Source organism: Penicillium maclennaniae (assembly GCF_028827695.1).
Source record: "Penicillium maclennaniae strain IBT 15551 chromosome Unknown utg000007l:1.0-4884863.0:1.0-4888362.0, whole genome shotgun sequence".
Classification (NCBI taxonomy): domain Eukaryota; kingdom Fungi; phylum Ascomycota; class Eurotiomycetes; order Eurotiales; family Aspergillaceae; genus Penicillium; species Penicillium maclennaniae.
Genome location: NW_026623219.1, coordinates 4366571 through 4383078, shown reverse-complemented (window position 1 = coordinate 4383078; position 16508 = coordinate 4366571). Strand labels below are relative to the sequence as shown.

At 50.2% G+C, this 16508-nt stretch overlaps 7 protein-coding genes across 7 annotated transcripts; 4 read left to right on the top strand and 3 right to left on the bottom strand.

Annotated features, from left to right (window-relative positions):
* Nucleotides 1-68: 68 nt before the first annotated feature.
* N7477_008842 (putative C6 transcription factor) lies at nucleotides 69-1787 on the top strand (the record flags this gene model as incomplete). The annotated part of the gene is made up of 3 exons (XM_056970505.1): nucleotides 69-343; nucleotides 370-952; nucleotides 1008-1787. The coding sequence occupies 3 exons, from the start codon at nucleotides 69-71 to the stop codon at nucleotides 1785-1787; spliced, it is 1638 nt and encodes a 545-aa protein (XP_056820537.1).
* Nucleotides 1788-2259: 472 nt separating this feature from the next.
* On the top strand, nucleotides 2260-3415 carry N7477_008841 (putative mitochondrial phosphate transporter Pic2; the record flags this gene model as incomplete). The annotated part of the gene is made up of 5 exons (XM_056970504.1): nucleotides 2260-2350; nucleotides 2417-2422; nucleotides 2476-3126; nucleotides 3184-3307; nucleotides 3364-3415. 5 exons carry the CDS (start codon nucleotides 2260-2262, stop codon nucleotides 3413-3415), a joined length of 924 nt encoding a protein of 307 aa, XP_056820536.1.
* Nucleotides 3416-3813: 398 nt separating this feature from the next.
* N7477_008840 (uncharacterized protein) lies at nucleotides 3814-4573 on the top strand (the record flags this gene model as incomplete). Its single annotated transcript, XM_056970503.1, has 2 exons — nucleotides 3814-4182; nucleotides 4250-4573. Coding segments are annotated over 2 exons (693 nt in total), but the record flags the coding sequence as incomplete, so codon positions are not given.
* An 864-nt stretch (nucleotides 4574-5437) lies between these two features.
* On the top strand, nucleotides 5438-7410 carry N7477_008839 (uncharacterized protein; the record flags this gene model as incomplete). Its single annotated transcript, XM_056970502.1, has 4 exons — nucleotides 5438-5473; nucleotides 5535-5716; nucleotides 5770-6236; nucleotides 6302-7410. 4 exons carry the CDS (start codon nucleotides 5438-5440, stop codon nucleotides 7408-7410), a joined length of 1794 nt encoding a protein of 597 aa, XP_056820534.1.
* A 982-nt stretch (nucleotides 7411-8392) lies between these two features.
* On the bottom strand, nucleotides 8393-9886 carry N7477_008838 (YagE family protein; the record flags this gene model as incomplete). Its single annotated transcript, XM_056970501.1, has 1 exon — nucleotides 8393-9886. One exon carries the CDS (start codon nucleotides 9884-9886, stop codon nucleotides 8393-8395), a length of 1494 nt encoding a protein of 497 aa, XP_056820533.1.
* A 361-nt stretch (nucleotides 9887-10247) lies between these two features.
* Nucleotides 10248-11326, bottom strand: N7477_008837 (uncharacterized protein; the record flags this gene model as incomplete). Its single annotated transcript, XM_056970500.1, has 2 exons — nucleotides 10248-10746; nucleotides 10800-11326. The coding sequence occupies 2 exons, from the start codon at nucleotides 11324-11326 to the stop codon at nucleotides 10248-10250; spliced, it is 1026 nt and encodes a 341-aa protein (XP_056820532.1).
* Nucleotides 11327-12421: 1095 nt separating this feature from the next.
* N7477_008836 (uncharacterized protein) lies at nucleotides 12422-16484 on the bottom strand (the record flags this gene model as incomplete). The annotated part of the gene is made up of 9 exons (XM_056970499.1): nucleotides 12422-12997; nucleotides 13047-13318; nucleotides 13609-15052; nucleotides 15101-15192; nucleotides 15242-15356; nucleotides 15413-15565; nucleotides 15617-15720; nucleotides 15772-16301; nucleotides 16360-16484. 9 exons carry the CDS (start codon nucleotides 16482-16484, stop codon nucleotides 12422-12424), a joined length of 3411 nt encoding a protein of 1136 aa, XP_056820531.1.
* Nucleotides 16485-16508: the final 24 nt, after the last annotated feature.

Here is a 16508-nt window from a genome sequence, read left to right as displayed (position 1 = left end):
CTCATCGGAACTTCATTGGATCGCTAGAGTATCTATTCAAGCACAGTCTAGCAGGGTGGGGTGGAAAAATGGTGTATGGGGGCAAGCCGAGCACGGGATGTTACTTGTGTCGCAAGCGGAAGATCAAGGCAAGTCCCTCGACGCGAACTCCTGATAGTGGGGCTTGCGCTCTTTACATGCTCCTGCAGCGAACGCGGATCTATCATATGATAAGCGCTGATACCATATCCAGTGTGATGAAGCTCGTCCTGGTTGTCGAAATTGTGACATCTACGGCCGTCCATGCCCGGGCTACCGGCCCGACGCGGTCTTTCGCAACGAGACTAGGAAAGTTGAGCGACAAGTAAAGAAAGACACAAGCTCTTCCAGCCCCGAGCCTAGCTCATCTCCATCTTCCTCTCAAAGTCTCATGGTCGTCGACCGCCAGCATCGGCCCAGCCCTACTCTAAGCCTCCATCGCATCGCAGATGCCACCTGGGAGGATCGTGCACTATGTTACTTCTTCGACCAGTACACCGTCGCTGACAACAACGAAGAGGGTATAGGTGGGCATCTCGAGTATCTCCCTCCTCTTTATGCACGTGCCGCCAAGATCGAAAGCACCGCAAAAGGATCCCCCGCTGCGTGTCTACGGTTGGCAGTCGACGCTACGGCGCTCATGACTCTTGCAAATTCTTCAAATGCCCCGCCTCTGATGATCAAAGCTCGACATGAGTATGGAAAGGCTTTACGTGGATTGAGAGAAGCACTGGCCTCGCCTGATTCCGCTGTCAAGGATGAGACGTTTGCTTCAGTGATGCTTCTTTCGCTGTATGAAGATATCAGTGGCGAGAGGAATGGGCTATTCAGCTCACACACGGCTGGCTTTGAATTTCTCATGAAGTTGCGAGGCGAGGGACAGCTGAATCACCGGCGCGGTCGGGCTATGTTCAACTTTGCCTATGCACATACCGTATGTTCCGTCTTCCCTTGTTTGCTTCAAAACACCATACTAATGGATCCTATAGTATGTTGAGATTTTGGCATTAGGAGATAAGCCACGACATGACATCGACCGGGTCTTGGGATCACTGGACGGCAACGACCCCGTCGAGGGCTTGATGCTCGCAGCATCCAGGATCAGCCAGCTCTTTGTGTCAATGCAGACAGTACGCACTCCTCCTGAACTGGTCACTGTAGTACAATGGATTGAAGCCGGTCGCCGATCCGATGAGGAGCTCTCACAGTGGCCCTTACAACTTCCCGACCGCTGGTTGCCACTAGTCGTCTATTCCTCAACAGGCGAACCTCTAATGGTGTACAAAAGCGTCGCAAATGCAGTTATCTGGAACTACTACCGTGCAGCCCGCGTCATGCTTCAGCAACTCCTCTTTAGCATCAACCGCACCTACCTCTCTATCAAAAGGAAATCCCGAAAGCCTGATGATCCATCCCAGGTGGGATCAGTTCTCGACGAAGCTGCTCTGTGTGCAGTCGTCCAAGAAATGACCACAGATGTCTGCAACAGCATTCCATTCTGTTTATCAGATGTTGACGAATTAGGTCGACCCACCAGCTCGCGCGGCGGCAAACCTATCCGCGCCGCGCAGGCCCACGGTCTGATTTGGCCTTTTTGGTATATCCTATCCTGCGGTATGCCGACCGAAGCACAGTCCAATCAGATCCGCGAAGTGCTGTGGCGTATCGGATCCACGCTCGGTATCAAATTGGCGTTGATGCTGGCACGTGAGGCTGAACGTATGCGCAGCGAATCTTCGGCACATGCCGTCGGCTTCTCGGGCAGCTAGGAGTGTAATTTCTAGCGTAAGGTCGGGCGGATCATTCGGGCGGTGGAGTTTGTAGATAACTGGTTTTATGTGTACACATCTCATTGTGGAGGCGGCACCACCGGATATAGTGACGTCACTGGCTGTGACGATTGAGCTCTTGAATGTTCAATTCGTCCCCGGGTTTCGATGTTGAAAATGGTAACATGGAAGGTAAAAAGACATGATTAGCTATGAAAGAGCCGAGGTCTAAATTTCCGATAATTGTTTGGTAGCCATGAACAGCAAGGAAGAAATTACCCCGTTGAGACTATCAATTGATTGTCGAACGTAGGATTCCCCTACTAAGCCCCATGCCGACCGTGCCGTTCCCGTCACTTGTGCCCCGTTCATAAGCTCGCGAATAAGCCGTGCATTGCGGTGACGACATTCTACCTGGCTTTTTATTCTCTCCATTCTCATCTCTCTCCTGCAATCTCCCCTCTTCGCAATCATGGCGACACAAGAACGCAAGCTTCCCTTTGGGAAGATCGAGCCCAACACCCTGAAGTACTTCTATAGCTGTGGACTGGGCGGTATCATCGGTGAGAACCCCCTCACTTGCGCAATTGACCCATGACATATACTAACATTCTCTTCTTTCCCTCCAGCTTGTGGTATGCAAAATCGGTCTATAATCTCACCCGATACCCCAATTGACAGCTTCTAGGACCTACTCACACCGCTGTAACACCGCTGGACCTGGTTAAGTGCCGCCGACAAGTTGACCCTAAGATCTACACCTCCAACCTCTCCGCATGGCGCTCCATTTTCGCCAAAGAAGGCCTCCGCGGCGTCTTCTTCGGCTGGTCGCCCACCTTCCTGGGCTACTCCCTCCAGGGAGCCGGAAAGTACGGTCTGTATGAGTACTTCAAGTATTTGTATGGTGACCAGGTGTTCCCCGATTCCAACCGCACCCTCGTCTTCCTAGGCGCCAGTGCCTCGGCTGAGTTCTTTGCCGACATGGCTCTGTGCCCGATGGAGGCTATCAAGGTCCGCATGCAGACCACTCTCCCGCCATTCGCGAATAACTTGCGCGAGGGCTGGAGCCGCATTGTCGCGAAGGAGGGCCTTGGTGGTCTGTACAAGGGATTGTACCCTCTGTGGGCGCGCCAGATTCCCTACACTATGACCAAGTTCGCGACCTTTGAGGAGACCGTGAAGCTCATTTATAAGACCATGGGCAAGCCCAAGGAAGAGTATGGCCAGTTGACTCAGACTGGTGTTAGTTTCCTGGGTGGTTATATTGCTGGTATCTTCTGCGCTGTTGTCAGTCATCCCGCCGATGTCATGGTTAGCAAGTTGAACGCCGATCGGAAGGGTAAGTGATTCCACGAGATGAGAGGGTTGACCAAAGCTGATCAATGATTAAAAATAGCTGGCGAGGGCGCCATGACGGCTGTTTCTAGAATCTATGGCAACATTGGATTCTCCGGGCTTTGGAACGGCCTTCCTACCCGTATCATAATGCTGGGTACCTTGACCGGCTTCCAGTGGTTAATGTAAGTTGGACCGACAAGTAAACTTGCCGAGCTTTGCTAATCAGGGAACAAATCAGTTATGACTCGTTCAAGGTCTTCTTGGGACTTCCGACAACCGGTGGACATTAGATAGAGAGAAGCATAAGTAGTTACAAGGCTGAATGCACATGATTTAAACCTTCACCGCCTGTGATATCGCGGCAGAAACAAATCGCGTAGAAGCGTGAGACTCCTTCCCTTGCAACCCCAGCTTCGGCTTTTAAAATACCTTCATTGAGTGTGCACACCATATATACCCTCGACTTTAATACTTCGACTCACTCTGTCTCTCATACGTTGGCCTGCGCTATCCGCGACCCATTCTCATCTTCCGCCCCAAGGCCAACCCCAAACCACCCGAATTCACACACCTTCGTTGTCTGCTCCGGCCAAAGAAAGACAGGCTCGACCGCACCATCCCGTGCTCAAACCCCACACAAGTCAATCACTCAGTCCATCTCAAAGATACAATTGCTCCGATTGCCACAATGGAAGCCCGTCCCCAAACCACGTCCGCAAACCCTCCCAGCGTGGAAATCGCCTACAAGCGTAAATGCATCGCGCTGAAGAAGCGTCTTGCCGAGGTCGAAGCCGAGAACGAGATCATGCGCACCCGCAATCGCCGCGGGTGGCAATACATCCAGAAAATGCGCCTCGAATCCTGCATGCTCCTCGAGCGCCTCGCCAAAGTCACCGGCATGGCCGACGAAGCTCAAGCCGGCTCTGCAGACCCAGAACTCCGCGCACGAGCCGCAGCCATGATGTCCAATGCGTCGCTGAACGGCCTCGGCGCACAGGGCAACGGCACATATCTGGAGGATGATACCGAGGGGAGCTCGGACGAGCAACCTCCCACTGTAAGCTCCCCCGTCATCGCGTCCGCTGTGATATCGAGCCCCCATAAGGCCTCCTAACACCAAACAGCCGGAAGAGCGTCCTCTTCGCGTTAAGCGCTCTCGGAAGTCAAACATCAATGCCGAAGGCGGCGAGGATGAATCCGCCGCCCCAGAGGCCCCCGAGCACGGCGATCGCGAATCCGGCTCTCTCCCTCGTCTCGCACCAGCCCCCAGCCAACAGGACCTGACATCCTCATTCCGCGTACAAACCGGACCCAATGGTTCTCCGCACGAAGAACATACCCCTAGCCAGGACATTCGGGAAGGACATCCGGAGCAGAGTCAAGAGGGAAACGAGGGGAATGAAGGGACGACTCCTATGGATATGGATACCAAGGAGCCAAAGGTTGAGGGGTGAGGGGTCTGGTTGAGACTGGAGTTGAATGGGATACTTGTTGTTTGGACTTTATGGGGTTTTGCTTATTATACAGCGCTGGATATGGTAATTTTCTTCAGAGTTCTTATTTAGAGCCTGTTTTCGGGGTCTCAGGTTTCGATCATGTCGATGAGTGGTTCTGTTAGATGAATTCACTTTATTGAGACATACTCGGACTTCATTTTCGGGGCTGCTTCGTTCTCTCTGTACTTTCTATGCTGTGGGAATCTGCATCTTCTACAGTATGCTCAAGTTCGTCAATTGAGCGTATTAGGATTACCTAGGTGTTGAGGGGGTCGCTGGCTGTGAAGACAGCTCAATTGGGATCAAATTCTCACTTGGTCCGTCAAGCTGATTGAATTCTACGGATTGCTTTTGAATTCTTATGATATCGATGGAAGAACATCGGCTCATCCTCGTTCTGGAAGTGTGCAACCTGGCCCCCGTCGACTCATCATTCTAGACGACTGTTTTCTAGACGACTATTTCTTCGACCATGGCTCCAGTGAACCGTTCCATCTGCCATGGTAGAGCTGCAAAGTGATGCGTATTAATGAGATTTTGCCTCCGCGAGGGACTGTAGCCGCTGGCCGTCTGATGCTCTTGGAACCATGGATAAAGTGCGAAGAGACGTGGTTCCAAACGGCAAGTTTAGATCATCATTTTTGCCAACCTCTTCTCGAATACGAGATTTGGCTAACGGTAGTCACATCATATGATCTCACCTCAACACAGTATAAGATCGTATTGCGGGTCTTATCTCACATACGATCTCCTGCGCGGGACAAAAGACGGTAGAAGACTACATTGAAGATGCTCGTAGTCCTCACAAATATCACCATGTGGACGACCAGAACTCGAACAAACCCAAGGAAAGTAAGAAAAGTTGTCAAGGATCCTCATCAACGTAGTAGTCACTGGTGGGACATCTCGACAGGGTTTCCGGTCCTTGCGGTATGAACACCATGCCCTGCCTATCTACCTAGATTCGTCGCTGATGATCAGAAAGGGCGCCTTCTGTTCTATCGCTCTCATGTTCAATATCTGCGCGCTAGTCAAGGGATGGCAGCAGAGTGTCTCAGCAGATGGGGTAATATATGAACTCCACCCACCCGGCTGGTAAGGGTATCTCACCTCTTCTTGTGAGTCCCTAGAAGATAACGCATTTCCAGGACCACTGGGCTCAAAGCGACTTCACTGGCGCTCTCAGTCGCCACGTATATGACATACACGTTGACCATGTTCCTCCACCCCAAGTCGATCAAGGGTTTCATCGTGACAGTGATCGGCTGGTTCGCCTCGGCCATTATCCTGTTCAGCCTCATCGGCGTTGAGGTCCGAAAGCATCGGCACGCTCAGGGGCAGAATGCTCTCACATACACCCAGAATTTCTTTGCCGCTGTAATATCCGCGGGACTCTACGTTCTCATAGCAGTCCTGCTCTCAATCTACATGGCCAGCATGCCAGCATCTCCGTATGGACAGGCAGATAGGCGAAAAATCGAATACACAAGCATTGTGTTCCGGATCAACACTTTTGTCATTCTGCTTCTCGGCGGAGCCGCAATGTACAGCAGCATTGAAGGCTGGTCGTTGATGGATGCTTTGTACTTTACCGACTACACCCTCCTCACTATCGGTATTGGAAATCTCGCTCGCAGACTCATCTTGGACGAAGCTTGCTTTTCCCCTATGCCGCTTTAGGGATCACTAGCTTGGGTTTTGTCGTCACCGCTGTGGCATCTTTCATGGATCGGATGAGGGAGTTAAAGCTCGAGTGCAAGCTCAAGGAAGCTCGACGGGAAATTGAAACCACAGAATCTTCGAAGAATCCAGCTGGAAGAGCTCCATCACAGACCAGTCTGGTCAGAAGTCGTGTTCCCAAGAGTGAAGAGGTTCTGAAAGTACGCCACGTCAAATCTACTTTCTATCGAAAGAGGAGATGGGCCGAGCTGGGTTTCATCCTGGTTGCGTGGTTCGTCTTGTGGCTGGTTAGTGCAGGTATTTTTGGCTACTCCGAGAGGAAAGACAATTGGAGCTATTTTGTGGCTCTCTATTTCACCTACACATCCCTGACCACGATCGGTTATGGGGACTATTATCCCACGAGCAATTTCGGCAAGGTGTTCTTCATCTTCTGGTCACTACTGGCCATTCCGATCCTGACAAACCTGGTCACGGTCATGGGGACTGTTTTCCACATATGGCTAGTTTTCTGCACAGGTTGGATATGGCGACATGTGTTTCGTAGAGGGCGCAAAGGGAAACATCATCATCACGATTATATCCGTCGTCCCAGCGATGCATCAGCCTTGATTGCAACGAACAAATCTCCAACATCGGCATCACGAGATCATGGGCTCAATGTTGATATTCGAGCCCAGAGAGCGTGGGAGACTAGGCAAGGCTTGCCATGTGCGCAGGTCAATTCCATACGAAGCGATTCGGGCGAAGACGAGCAACACCAACTTGTATCCAGGAGGGCCACGACACGCTATCGACTCTTGCTCTTAGAAGAGATCGAGAATCTCATTTCAATGACGAGGGATGAGTCTCCTGAACATCGGGAAAAGCTCTGTTGCACATGGTCAAGGATCATCCCCCTGCTTCAGGCCAAGGTCGATACTGGCAACCTGGCTGAGCTCGCAGCCCTGCTCATGTCTGCAAATTCTGAACATGATATTATGGCGAAGCTCAAGAATCCCCAAAAGGAACTATTGGAGAGGAATGTTGAGATCTCATGGATGCTATCCCTATTAGTAGAGAAGCTTGTGTTTAATATAGGAGAAGAGCTTTCCGAGACCAATGAATGAATTCCTTGCGGCCTGGATCGACACGTTCACTACAGCATCTGTAATATCTTGACTTCTCTCATTCCTCAATTTGGGTTGGATGCTTTCGTTATGTTGGGTTTTGGGTCTGAAAAGAATTTTATGAGGTGCTCAAGTGTAGGGCTCTCTATAGCATATCAATCTCGAACGGGCTATAAACTTATCACACAATATTGATATTTGCGACTCTTTTAATTATCACGCAGGTGATACTAAAGTATTTCATCTTGGGCACTACTGCACCTCGACACTGATAGATAATTCAAGGGGCGTGTCTGGCATTTGGAGGCCAAGGAGGCAATGTCTATACACCACTCACGTCGATGTATAAGGTATTAGGCATTTATGAATACGGTGGCGGGACTAGACTATCTTGGTTTTGAGCAACATGAGGATTGATGTGCATTCAAAGATGTATAGACAAGAATGATCTTTACAGTGCAAGCCGATCGCCGTAACCCCAATTCCCTGTTAAGAAGTAAATCCATAGACTCCGATCCCAGTAGACAGCAGATTATGTGTATTGATAGATCTCGCTCTCATGTACAGCGAATCAAATGGGGTGTGATGTGATACATCAGTGACAATAAGCTAATGTGATAGGATGATACGCCAAGCCAGCTTTGGAGTAATTGCGAGGGGCAGTGTCGTTATAGGCCATAGTGGATGCTCGAGATTGAGATGATGGCTAGTGTCTGGTGCTCGTCTCACGGTGGCGTTTAAATTGTAAGAGGTTTTATGAAACTCTAAAACCTGCAAGGTACCATCGAGGCTAGCGAGGAAAAATGGCTGTGGTTTCTTCTCGAATTCGCCGGTCGATTATATTGGACTTTGTTGCCATGCCTAGTCGACGCCAGCGTAGAGATCAACAACAATATTGATGGCGGCCACAAGGATTTCCGCTGCGATCAGGACAATAACTAGGATGGAGTTAGCGATTACTTTCTGAACAGGCACACCCGTGTCACTCACCAATCCATTCGAGATATTCTCCGTGACGATGTGTCAACTGGTCCTTCAAGACGGCAAGAAGATCGGCAATAACGTCCAATCGCTCAGTGAGCAGACCGACTCTCTGGTCCATCTCCAAGTAGCTTCGCACAGCCTGGTACACTGGCTCCAGCTGCGGCTCTGCCCAGAACAGTTCCGGACTGTCGAGAACAGAGCCCTGCAGATGGATATTGATGCGCAGAATGAAGAGCTCCCCAATCTGCATGTTGATCTGCCGTCTCGTGAGGTTGACGCTACCCGTTTGCGCAATCTGCGCAGGCAATGGCGCGGTGTCGGAGATAGTCTCAGACACAAGGTCCTCGAAAAGGGAGGTCTTGACCGACTGAGCCAGGGCATGGGAGATGGCAAGCTTAATCATGTGGTTGCGAGGGTCACGAAGGGAGATAAAGTCGTTATAAATGCGAGCCTGGTACTCGCGCGCATAGTAGAAATTGAAATTCTCAATTTGCGTGTCATCCGGGCTCAGAATCGAGGAGGCAAACTTCGATATATCAGACAAAAAGCGCGATTCTTGTGCAGGCGTCATGCCCCATATGACAACAGTTCCGTAATCGAAAAGAAAGACTTCAGGAGTATGGATCGTGGTATCGATGTCGAAGTGTTCGTCTGATTGCTTTGTTGCTACTGCGTGCTCTGGGGTAACATCGGCGGCATGACCGGCCTCGTCTCGGAAGTCGATCAGGTCCTCCCTGCGGGATTTTGTGTTGTCTTCAACCTCCACAGCACTGTCGGAGTATCTCCGCTCACTTGGTCGTCGCTCCATGGGCCCATTTCCTCCGGCGTTCGGGAATATTCTAGTGCCTTTCTGCTTCTCTTCGTACTGATAGTCAAACGGAGAGTAGACACATTCATCGTACAACTTGGGATTCGCGCCGCGAGTCTTGGATCGGGATTTGAGGAACTTGATCACACCTTCAAGTCGGTATGAGTCGGATGTGCAATAAGCCGTCACTCGAGGGATACGATCACGGTCGGCTTTGCCCAGTCTTGCCGCATGACTTCGTGCCGCAGGCTCCTTGATACGGGTAATTTGTGAATAGACATCTCGAGGGAACTCTCCGTCACTTTCTTCCTCTTCGGCCGTGACAGGATCAGGCAGCAGCTTCAATTTCTGCGCTTTTTTGGTTGTTCGCTGCGGACCAATCTTGGGAGCGGTGGGTGATGCATTCGGCGGTGCGTTGTAAGGAGCGCCATGGCTGTTTCGACGGCGGAGCTTGCTGTTCAAGGCGGACAGCATAGGCTGACCTTGGCGAGGATGTGCTCCCTGAGCATTGATATTCTGGACCGGAGGAGACCCTGTCTGCAATGGACGAAAGGTGGGATCGGAGGCGCTGGTTCCACCATAGGTGCTAATTGTAGCCAACGGGTTGAACGTCACCGAGCGAGGCGGGCGACCGGACTGCGGTGACGAGTTGGGTAATAAAGGAGAGTCTTCGGTCGAAGCCATGACAAATAGGCGACTCCGCGGGGAGTTCAATGGAATTGAGAAGCGTTGAAGCTGGGAAAAGTCGGAGCTTCCAAGGTCAGAGCTTCGCACGTGCTTCTCCACTTTAGTAATCGAGTTGTGACGCCGTCACTTGCATGTTGTTCTACACCTTTATTCTACTCTAGTAAATTTTGCACTAGGATTATACTCATTTATACTGTACACTGATAGACTCAATCAATCAAGTCATTCTTGTTCGTCGATCGGACATATGATGCTGGAGGTATATGTACAGTAGCGTAATGCAGGGACATTGCCCCTGGAAATGGAAAGAACAAGGAAACAGAATATCAGGTCACGACCATATTATGGGCCCGTCCATCTAACGGCGCGTAAATTTGGATGGACCGCCCGCTGTCATCCGCAGACCATTAACCTTTGCGGTGCTTCGCTCTCTCTTGAGCCAACTCTGCCTCACATTCCGACCGGCCTTGGAGGCCTTGGGAGCCAATGCAGGCTTGGAGCTCTTCTTCGTGGATGGTGCATCAAGCACGCGAATGGTGACATCTCCAGCCCGTACATCCTTCGGAGGCTTCTCAGACTTCTCCAAAAATCTCAACTTGGTCGGCTTCTTGGGCGCCATTGAGTCCTCGGCCGGGGGTGTGAGGGGGCGAAGAACAGGCTCGGCGTTTAGGATATCATCGGGAAGCAAGGCCGGAAGGGCGGCGCGACGGGCGTCCTGTGTGATCGAGCCTTGAAGTGTAGCCGTGCTTTCGGAAAGAAGGTCATCGCTTGAGACAATTTCCTTGGGCTTAGACTTCGCTTGCAACTTTCGGCGCTCGTCGAGCTTCCTCCGCTTTTCTCTCTTCAGTTGTTCCTCTCTGTGCGATTTGTCAGAAGTAATGACTAGTGGTTGAGCAGAGATATCACATACTGTTGCTTCAGCTTCTCCTGTTTCTTTGCCTGGTCCTTGATCTTAAGGAGCTGCGCGGAGTTGTCGATCATCTCAGGCGCATCATCGTCGCTATCTGAATCCTCATCATTGTCCTGAGGTGCCGCGGGAATCTCAGACCGTGTGATCTCCGGCATGGCAGGCTCCTCGCTATCAAATCGAAAGTGTGCCTTTGGCGCGGCAATGGATGACTTCTGCTTTTTGTGACCCTTCAACTCCTCCGAATCGTCGTCGCTGTTAGCATCTGCGGCTTCCAGGCTATCTCTTTTCCTCCTCTTGCTCTGCTTGTTGTCGGGCTTTTCTGTGGCAGTGGTTTGTGTTTTGCGTTTACCGGCCTTCAAGACGCTATTGGCCTTGGGCTTCTCAACTTCATTGGCAACAACGCCTTGTCTGGTGGCGGAGACCATGTTGCAATTGGTTGCGATGTCGCTGGCAGAATCTGCAGATGTGTCTTGAGACTCCTCTCGCGTAAATAGACCCTTCGCAGCAGTGACCAGGTGAGAGAACATAGATATCAGAAAACAAAATTGAAATGCGAGGTCCAGTGCAGATGAATTGCACCAAGCTGGCGGGTAATGCGCCGCCAAAAAAAATCGCTCGGCCTTAGGATTTCCCGATTGCGGGTAAGTCTTGGCACCCGTCACGATCTATGAGATCTACGAATACAGTCTACGTGATAACCAAATAAAGGTGAAAGGTCGAATTCAGAGTTTAGCGAGAGGCTAGACAAGCTAATTAAGGACTTACTTCAATGGATATAGGATGATTTTTCTTGAACGTACAGGAATGATCGCAAGCACTGAATGGCAGAGACCCTTGCAGTGTGAAAAATAGAATGAGTCACTTCAAGCGTTCCACCAGAATCCAGTTTTATTAGACCAAGATTCCAATGCTTGAAATTGTAGTAACCAGACTAACTTTTCTGTAACGCTTCACGGATCAAAACATACATATACAGAAACACAAGATGGAAAACTGTCCGAATGAAACAGGATCTCTTGATCACTGTTCTCAATACATTCAAGCAAGTAACACCGGTTGATTCAAGCTCTCTCATGTTTGTCTCGCGAGCAGTGCAACTGTGATTGCAGAAGGCCTCTGTGTTTAAATTATAGACCCGAATGCTTGACCGGTGTCGGGAAATGTTTTAACTCTTCATTGCGGACATGTACTTTATGCGACGCTTTCATAAAACCTCGAGACTCAAGTGATGCTACGAGCAATACATCTCCATCCACTGGCCGAAAAGGGAACATCAGTCACGGCCGCTGGATACACTCTTGTCTTGGATCAGGAGCTTTCAGGGCTATCGATCTCAGGCATATGATCTAAGCCGATCCTCTAGGACAGCTATGATACGAAGTCAAGGTTCACCCTGTCGATGCGGTAATGACCCTTTGAAAGCTATTGTGTTCTTGTTTAGTTTATCCAAGGTACTTGATACAAAACAAAAATTGGTATCTCAATGAAGAAACACGCCCAAACGCCTTTTTAATGTAAAATCCCTCGCTGTTGCGTCTGCTGAAACACATAGCAGGCCAAGTATAACACCAAAAATCCGAATGCAAACAGAGAAGCATGCGAGAATAGAAAAGCTGTACATATCAAGATCTCCGTCGTACGGCCTTGAGCATACGCCTGCGTTCCGCAGCCTCCTCCTTGGCGTTGATGAAGTCATCTTCACCGATGTCACTCATCTCATCCCACATTTTTGAGAATTCCCCAGTGTCGTCCCCGCTAACAGCCCACATACTTTCTCGTAGGCGTTTGTTACGCTCGCGATCTTCCTCGATCCGCTGCTCGATCTGTCTCTTGTCCACGCGCATGCCCTGAGCTTTAGGGTTGCGCGGGGTCGCCGTCTTCGACTTCGCGCCGTCTTCAGGTGCCTCTTCCTGCTCAAAATCCAGGTGTGCAGACTGTGGTTCTCGGTCTTTGAGAGCTGCGTTGATCTCCTCCACATTTTCAGCTGAGAGAATCTCTTTGCTCTGCAGACTGCTCAGAACACGTCGGACATGCTTAGCATTTGCGGCTCCGGTGCCATCGGGCGGGACCACTGCATCGACGACTCGGAGAATGTCTCGTTGAATCATGCGAACGTAGGGTAGGTGGTCTTCTTTGGTAGCCATTTCGCAAAAGTGCTCGATGAAGGACATGATGTTTGCACGGTTATTCATGTTATTCTGCACCAGGTCAGTATGAGGCGTGATATGACGACAGAGACTTGCTTACTCGCTCAAGCTGCTCCAGAATGCAGGAATGGAGATCCTCATCGAGGTCGCGGTATCTGAGAGCATAGTGGGCGGCTTTCTGCGAGGATGTGACCGATGCGCTGAGGTGTTGCAGCTGCGTCGTGAAGCGCATTCGCACTTCGAACGGATCGACCATCATATTGCCATCTGGTGATAAGGACTCATGCGATTCTGATGGATCACTGAATAGGCTTGCCATTGATGCGGCCGGACCGGGCGGTGAGCGGGGCAAAATGACGCGAGGAGTGGACTCTAAACGAACAGACGAGCGAAAAGTAGGATGGATTTTGAGATATTGTGAACGGTGAAAAAGAACTGGATGTCGCGTGAAAAAGTGGTCAAAAGGCGTTCGAATGTCATAACGTTGGTTGGGTATTTCACGTGCGATAAACTGGGAGATCAATATATCCCTAGGCAAGTCTCCTCAGCGAAATGCTGGCTCTAACAGGTACGCAGTTCCTCCATAAGACCACGTAAATGATGCCACATTAAATTACAAAGACTACAAAGAAAATGTCATAGTGAGTCTCGCCTCAGGGTACTGCTGAGACTACTTCTTTCATCACCGTGAAGGAGACCGACTCCTTCAGCCCCATGATGAGCCTCATAGTCATGGTCTCGGAGAGCCTCTTGTCGACGAAACTCGACACCATTCAGAATTGACCAAACATCCTTCTTGGTCAAGAGTCCCTGCAAAATGCCTTTGTTGGCAAACAATACATAGCGTAATCCAAGCCGCTGGAACATGCGCAGCACGATCAAGAAAGTAATGTTGCTGTTGAGTGTGATGGGAGTTTGATCCATCCATGGTCGGAGGTCCAAGGTCTCCACAGGGTCTGCAAAAGGCTGATGAGAAAAGAAGACTTGAGTCTCACTGGTGAGGTTGCGCTGTGTCGGCGAGGTTGAAAATTTCAGAGCAAATGAAAGTTCGTTGCGTGTAATGTAGCCCAGAAGAACGGGAGTCGACATTTCTGAGATGACAGGGAAGCCACGGTATGTAGTGTTATTCAGAAGTGTGCGCAAAGAGCCAATGGTGTGGCCAGTTGCTGTGATGACTGATACATCATCCACAGTGGTCATGACCCGATGAGCAGAGACGTCTGGGGGAATGGTGTCGTCTCGGTGATCAAGAAATGGATATTCGTTTAATTGAATCCATGACTCGTATATGCCGCGCTTCCCGAAGATATCGCCGCACCACTTTGATAGCATCACCGCGATCATAATCGGGATGACATAGGTTAAGGCACCTGTCAACTCGAACATGATGACAACAATCGAAAGAGTCATCCGAGTTGCACCTCCTAGTGCAGATGCTGCACCAATGATTGCATATAGTCCTGGGGTCACACATGGAATGTCGGGCTCACATTTGCTGAAAATGAAAGCTTTCGGATAGGCTTCCTGCCACACTCGAACGAGTATTCCCAGAGCTCGGCCGTACAAAGCGCCAATGGCGATTGAAGGGAGGATGATACCTGCGGGAATTTCAAGACCGAAGGTCAATGCAGAAAGGAAAAACGCTAGCACAGCAGCCAGCAGCAGAATAGCGACCACGCCAAATGACTTGGCTCCAGTGGCGCAGAGTCCGAATCGATCATATGTCTCACTGCTGCACTCGGCGAACAGAGACTGGACAAGCTCCGAATTTTGAGCTCTCATGAAATGATTGGGGAAGTTAATCAAAGCCGTCAGAAGAGTGACGATAGCTACTTCAATCACCGGTCTTGACCAAGACCGTGATCGTCGCCATTTGGCAATCCGCACATTCACCCGGATAAGGAACGCGCCGAAAAGGCCTCCTACAATACCAAGAATGATAAATGGGATGATCTCAAAACGGTGCCATCCCCGAGTATAGGTGACTTGGTATAACACAATGTTTCCTGTGCGGAATGGGTTCAGAGCCTGTAAAGTGACAGCGGCTACCATAGCGCACACAAAGCTTTGCCACATGGTCTTATCTGGGAAATAATATGACAGTTGCTGCCTTTTGTCAGCAACTACTTCGAGAATCTTGAGGATATTACATACCTCCAGACTAAAAAGCACTCCTCCAATGGGAGCACCAAAAGCCACTGAGATACCTGCGGCTGCAGCCGCGGAGAGAACCTCGCGCTTTCGAGCTGGAGAACGTGAGACTGAATTCCAAGTTGTAAGACGTCTGATACATACCTTCATTTCCATTGAGACTGTTAAAAGGTTTCATCATGATATTGGCACAACAGCATGCAACATGGACGAGTGGGCCTTCTTTGCCCAGCCACAGTCCGGATGCGACCGCGAGACACTATTTAGAGTTTAGTATTTTCCTATGCCTCGCAATATATGACAAGTTCGACTAACCAGTCCAATGGACTTGATGGTAAGTGTCCAAGGACCCATGAAATGTCGGATGACAGTTCCTCCAAGAACTGTCTTGATTTCGGGGATTCCGCTGTGTCTCGCATAAATGGCAAACCGTCGTACCAGAAGACAAGCACACACAGCAAATAGCACCTGATATAACTTAGCAATTTTCGTTGACGTCTCCAGGCCGTTGTTTCTTACCGAAAAGGAAATGTAAACGATATATTCAATGATGTATTGTCCTCCTTTGGAAGATGAGCCCAGCGCAATTCCCCACGGCGTCCAATCCAGGCATTTCGAGTAATCTTATCCATTGGGTCAGCATATGGGCAGGATATCTCACATAACGAACTTACCATCTAGTCCCCAGCAGCAAAAGCTGCGGTTGAGATAGAACTTTCCGCCTCCACTACCATTCTTGCAGTAACCAGTTTTCAAGTCTCCCAACCAGTCTGTTGCGATGTCGATAGTTGCAGCAATAATGCCAACTGCGATACCCGTCGCAACTAAGACAACCCAGATATTGCTTGCCTCGATCAGTCGACGAAAATATCCCACAATGCCTTGCCCGCTCGAGTAGAGTAATCGCTTTCGTTGCCGCTCTTTTGTGTATTCGTAGATCCAGTCGATAGCAGTGAAATCATCATAGCCTACTCGACGGCCCGGCCCCTCGACATACCAGTCTAGAGGGGTGCCATCTTTGGAAGCATCCGGGTTGCCATTCCACCCAGCGGGCTCATAAGGGTCTAGGGGCGATGCATCTCCATTCTGAGCCCTCTGGAACCTTGAGATCCCGTGGACTGTTTCCGAACCGCCGGCGGTATTTGAGAACAGACTTGATAGACTGAAGCGGGACTGTCGCTTTTGTTTTCTTTTGAATGTGATTCTGTACCAAAAATTGTATCAGTAACATATAGCAATTTCCGCATACCAACAACACATACGGTTCATGAATGCCCTCCGCGTTTCGACCTGCCTCGTGAGGCTGAGGGACGAATCGATCCTGTTCCGGCTGATCTGGCGTCGCGGCGCTGGGATCATGAGCGCTACTCAAGCCGTGACCAGTCATTGTCAATTCGAGCCACTGATGGCC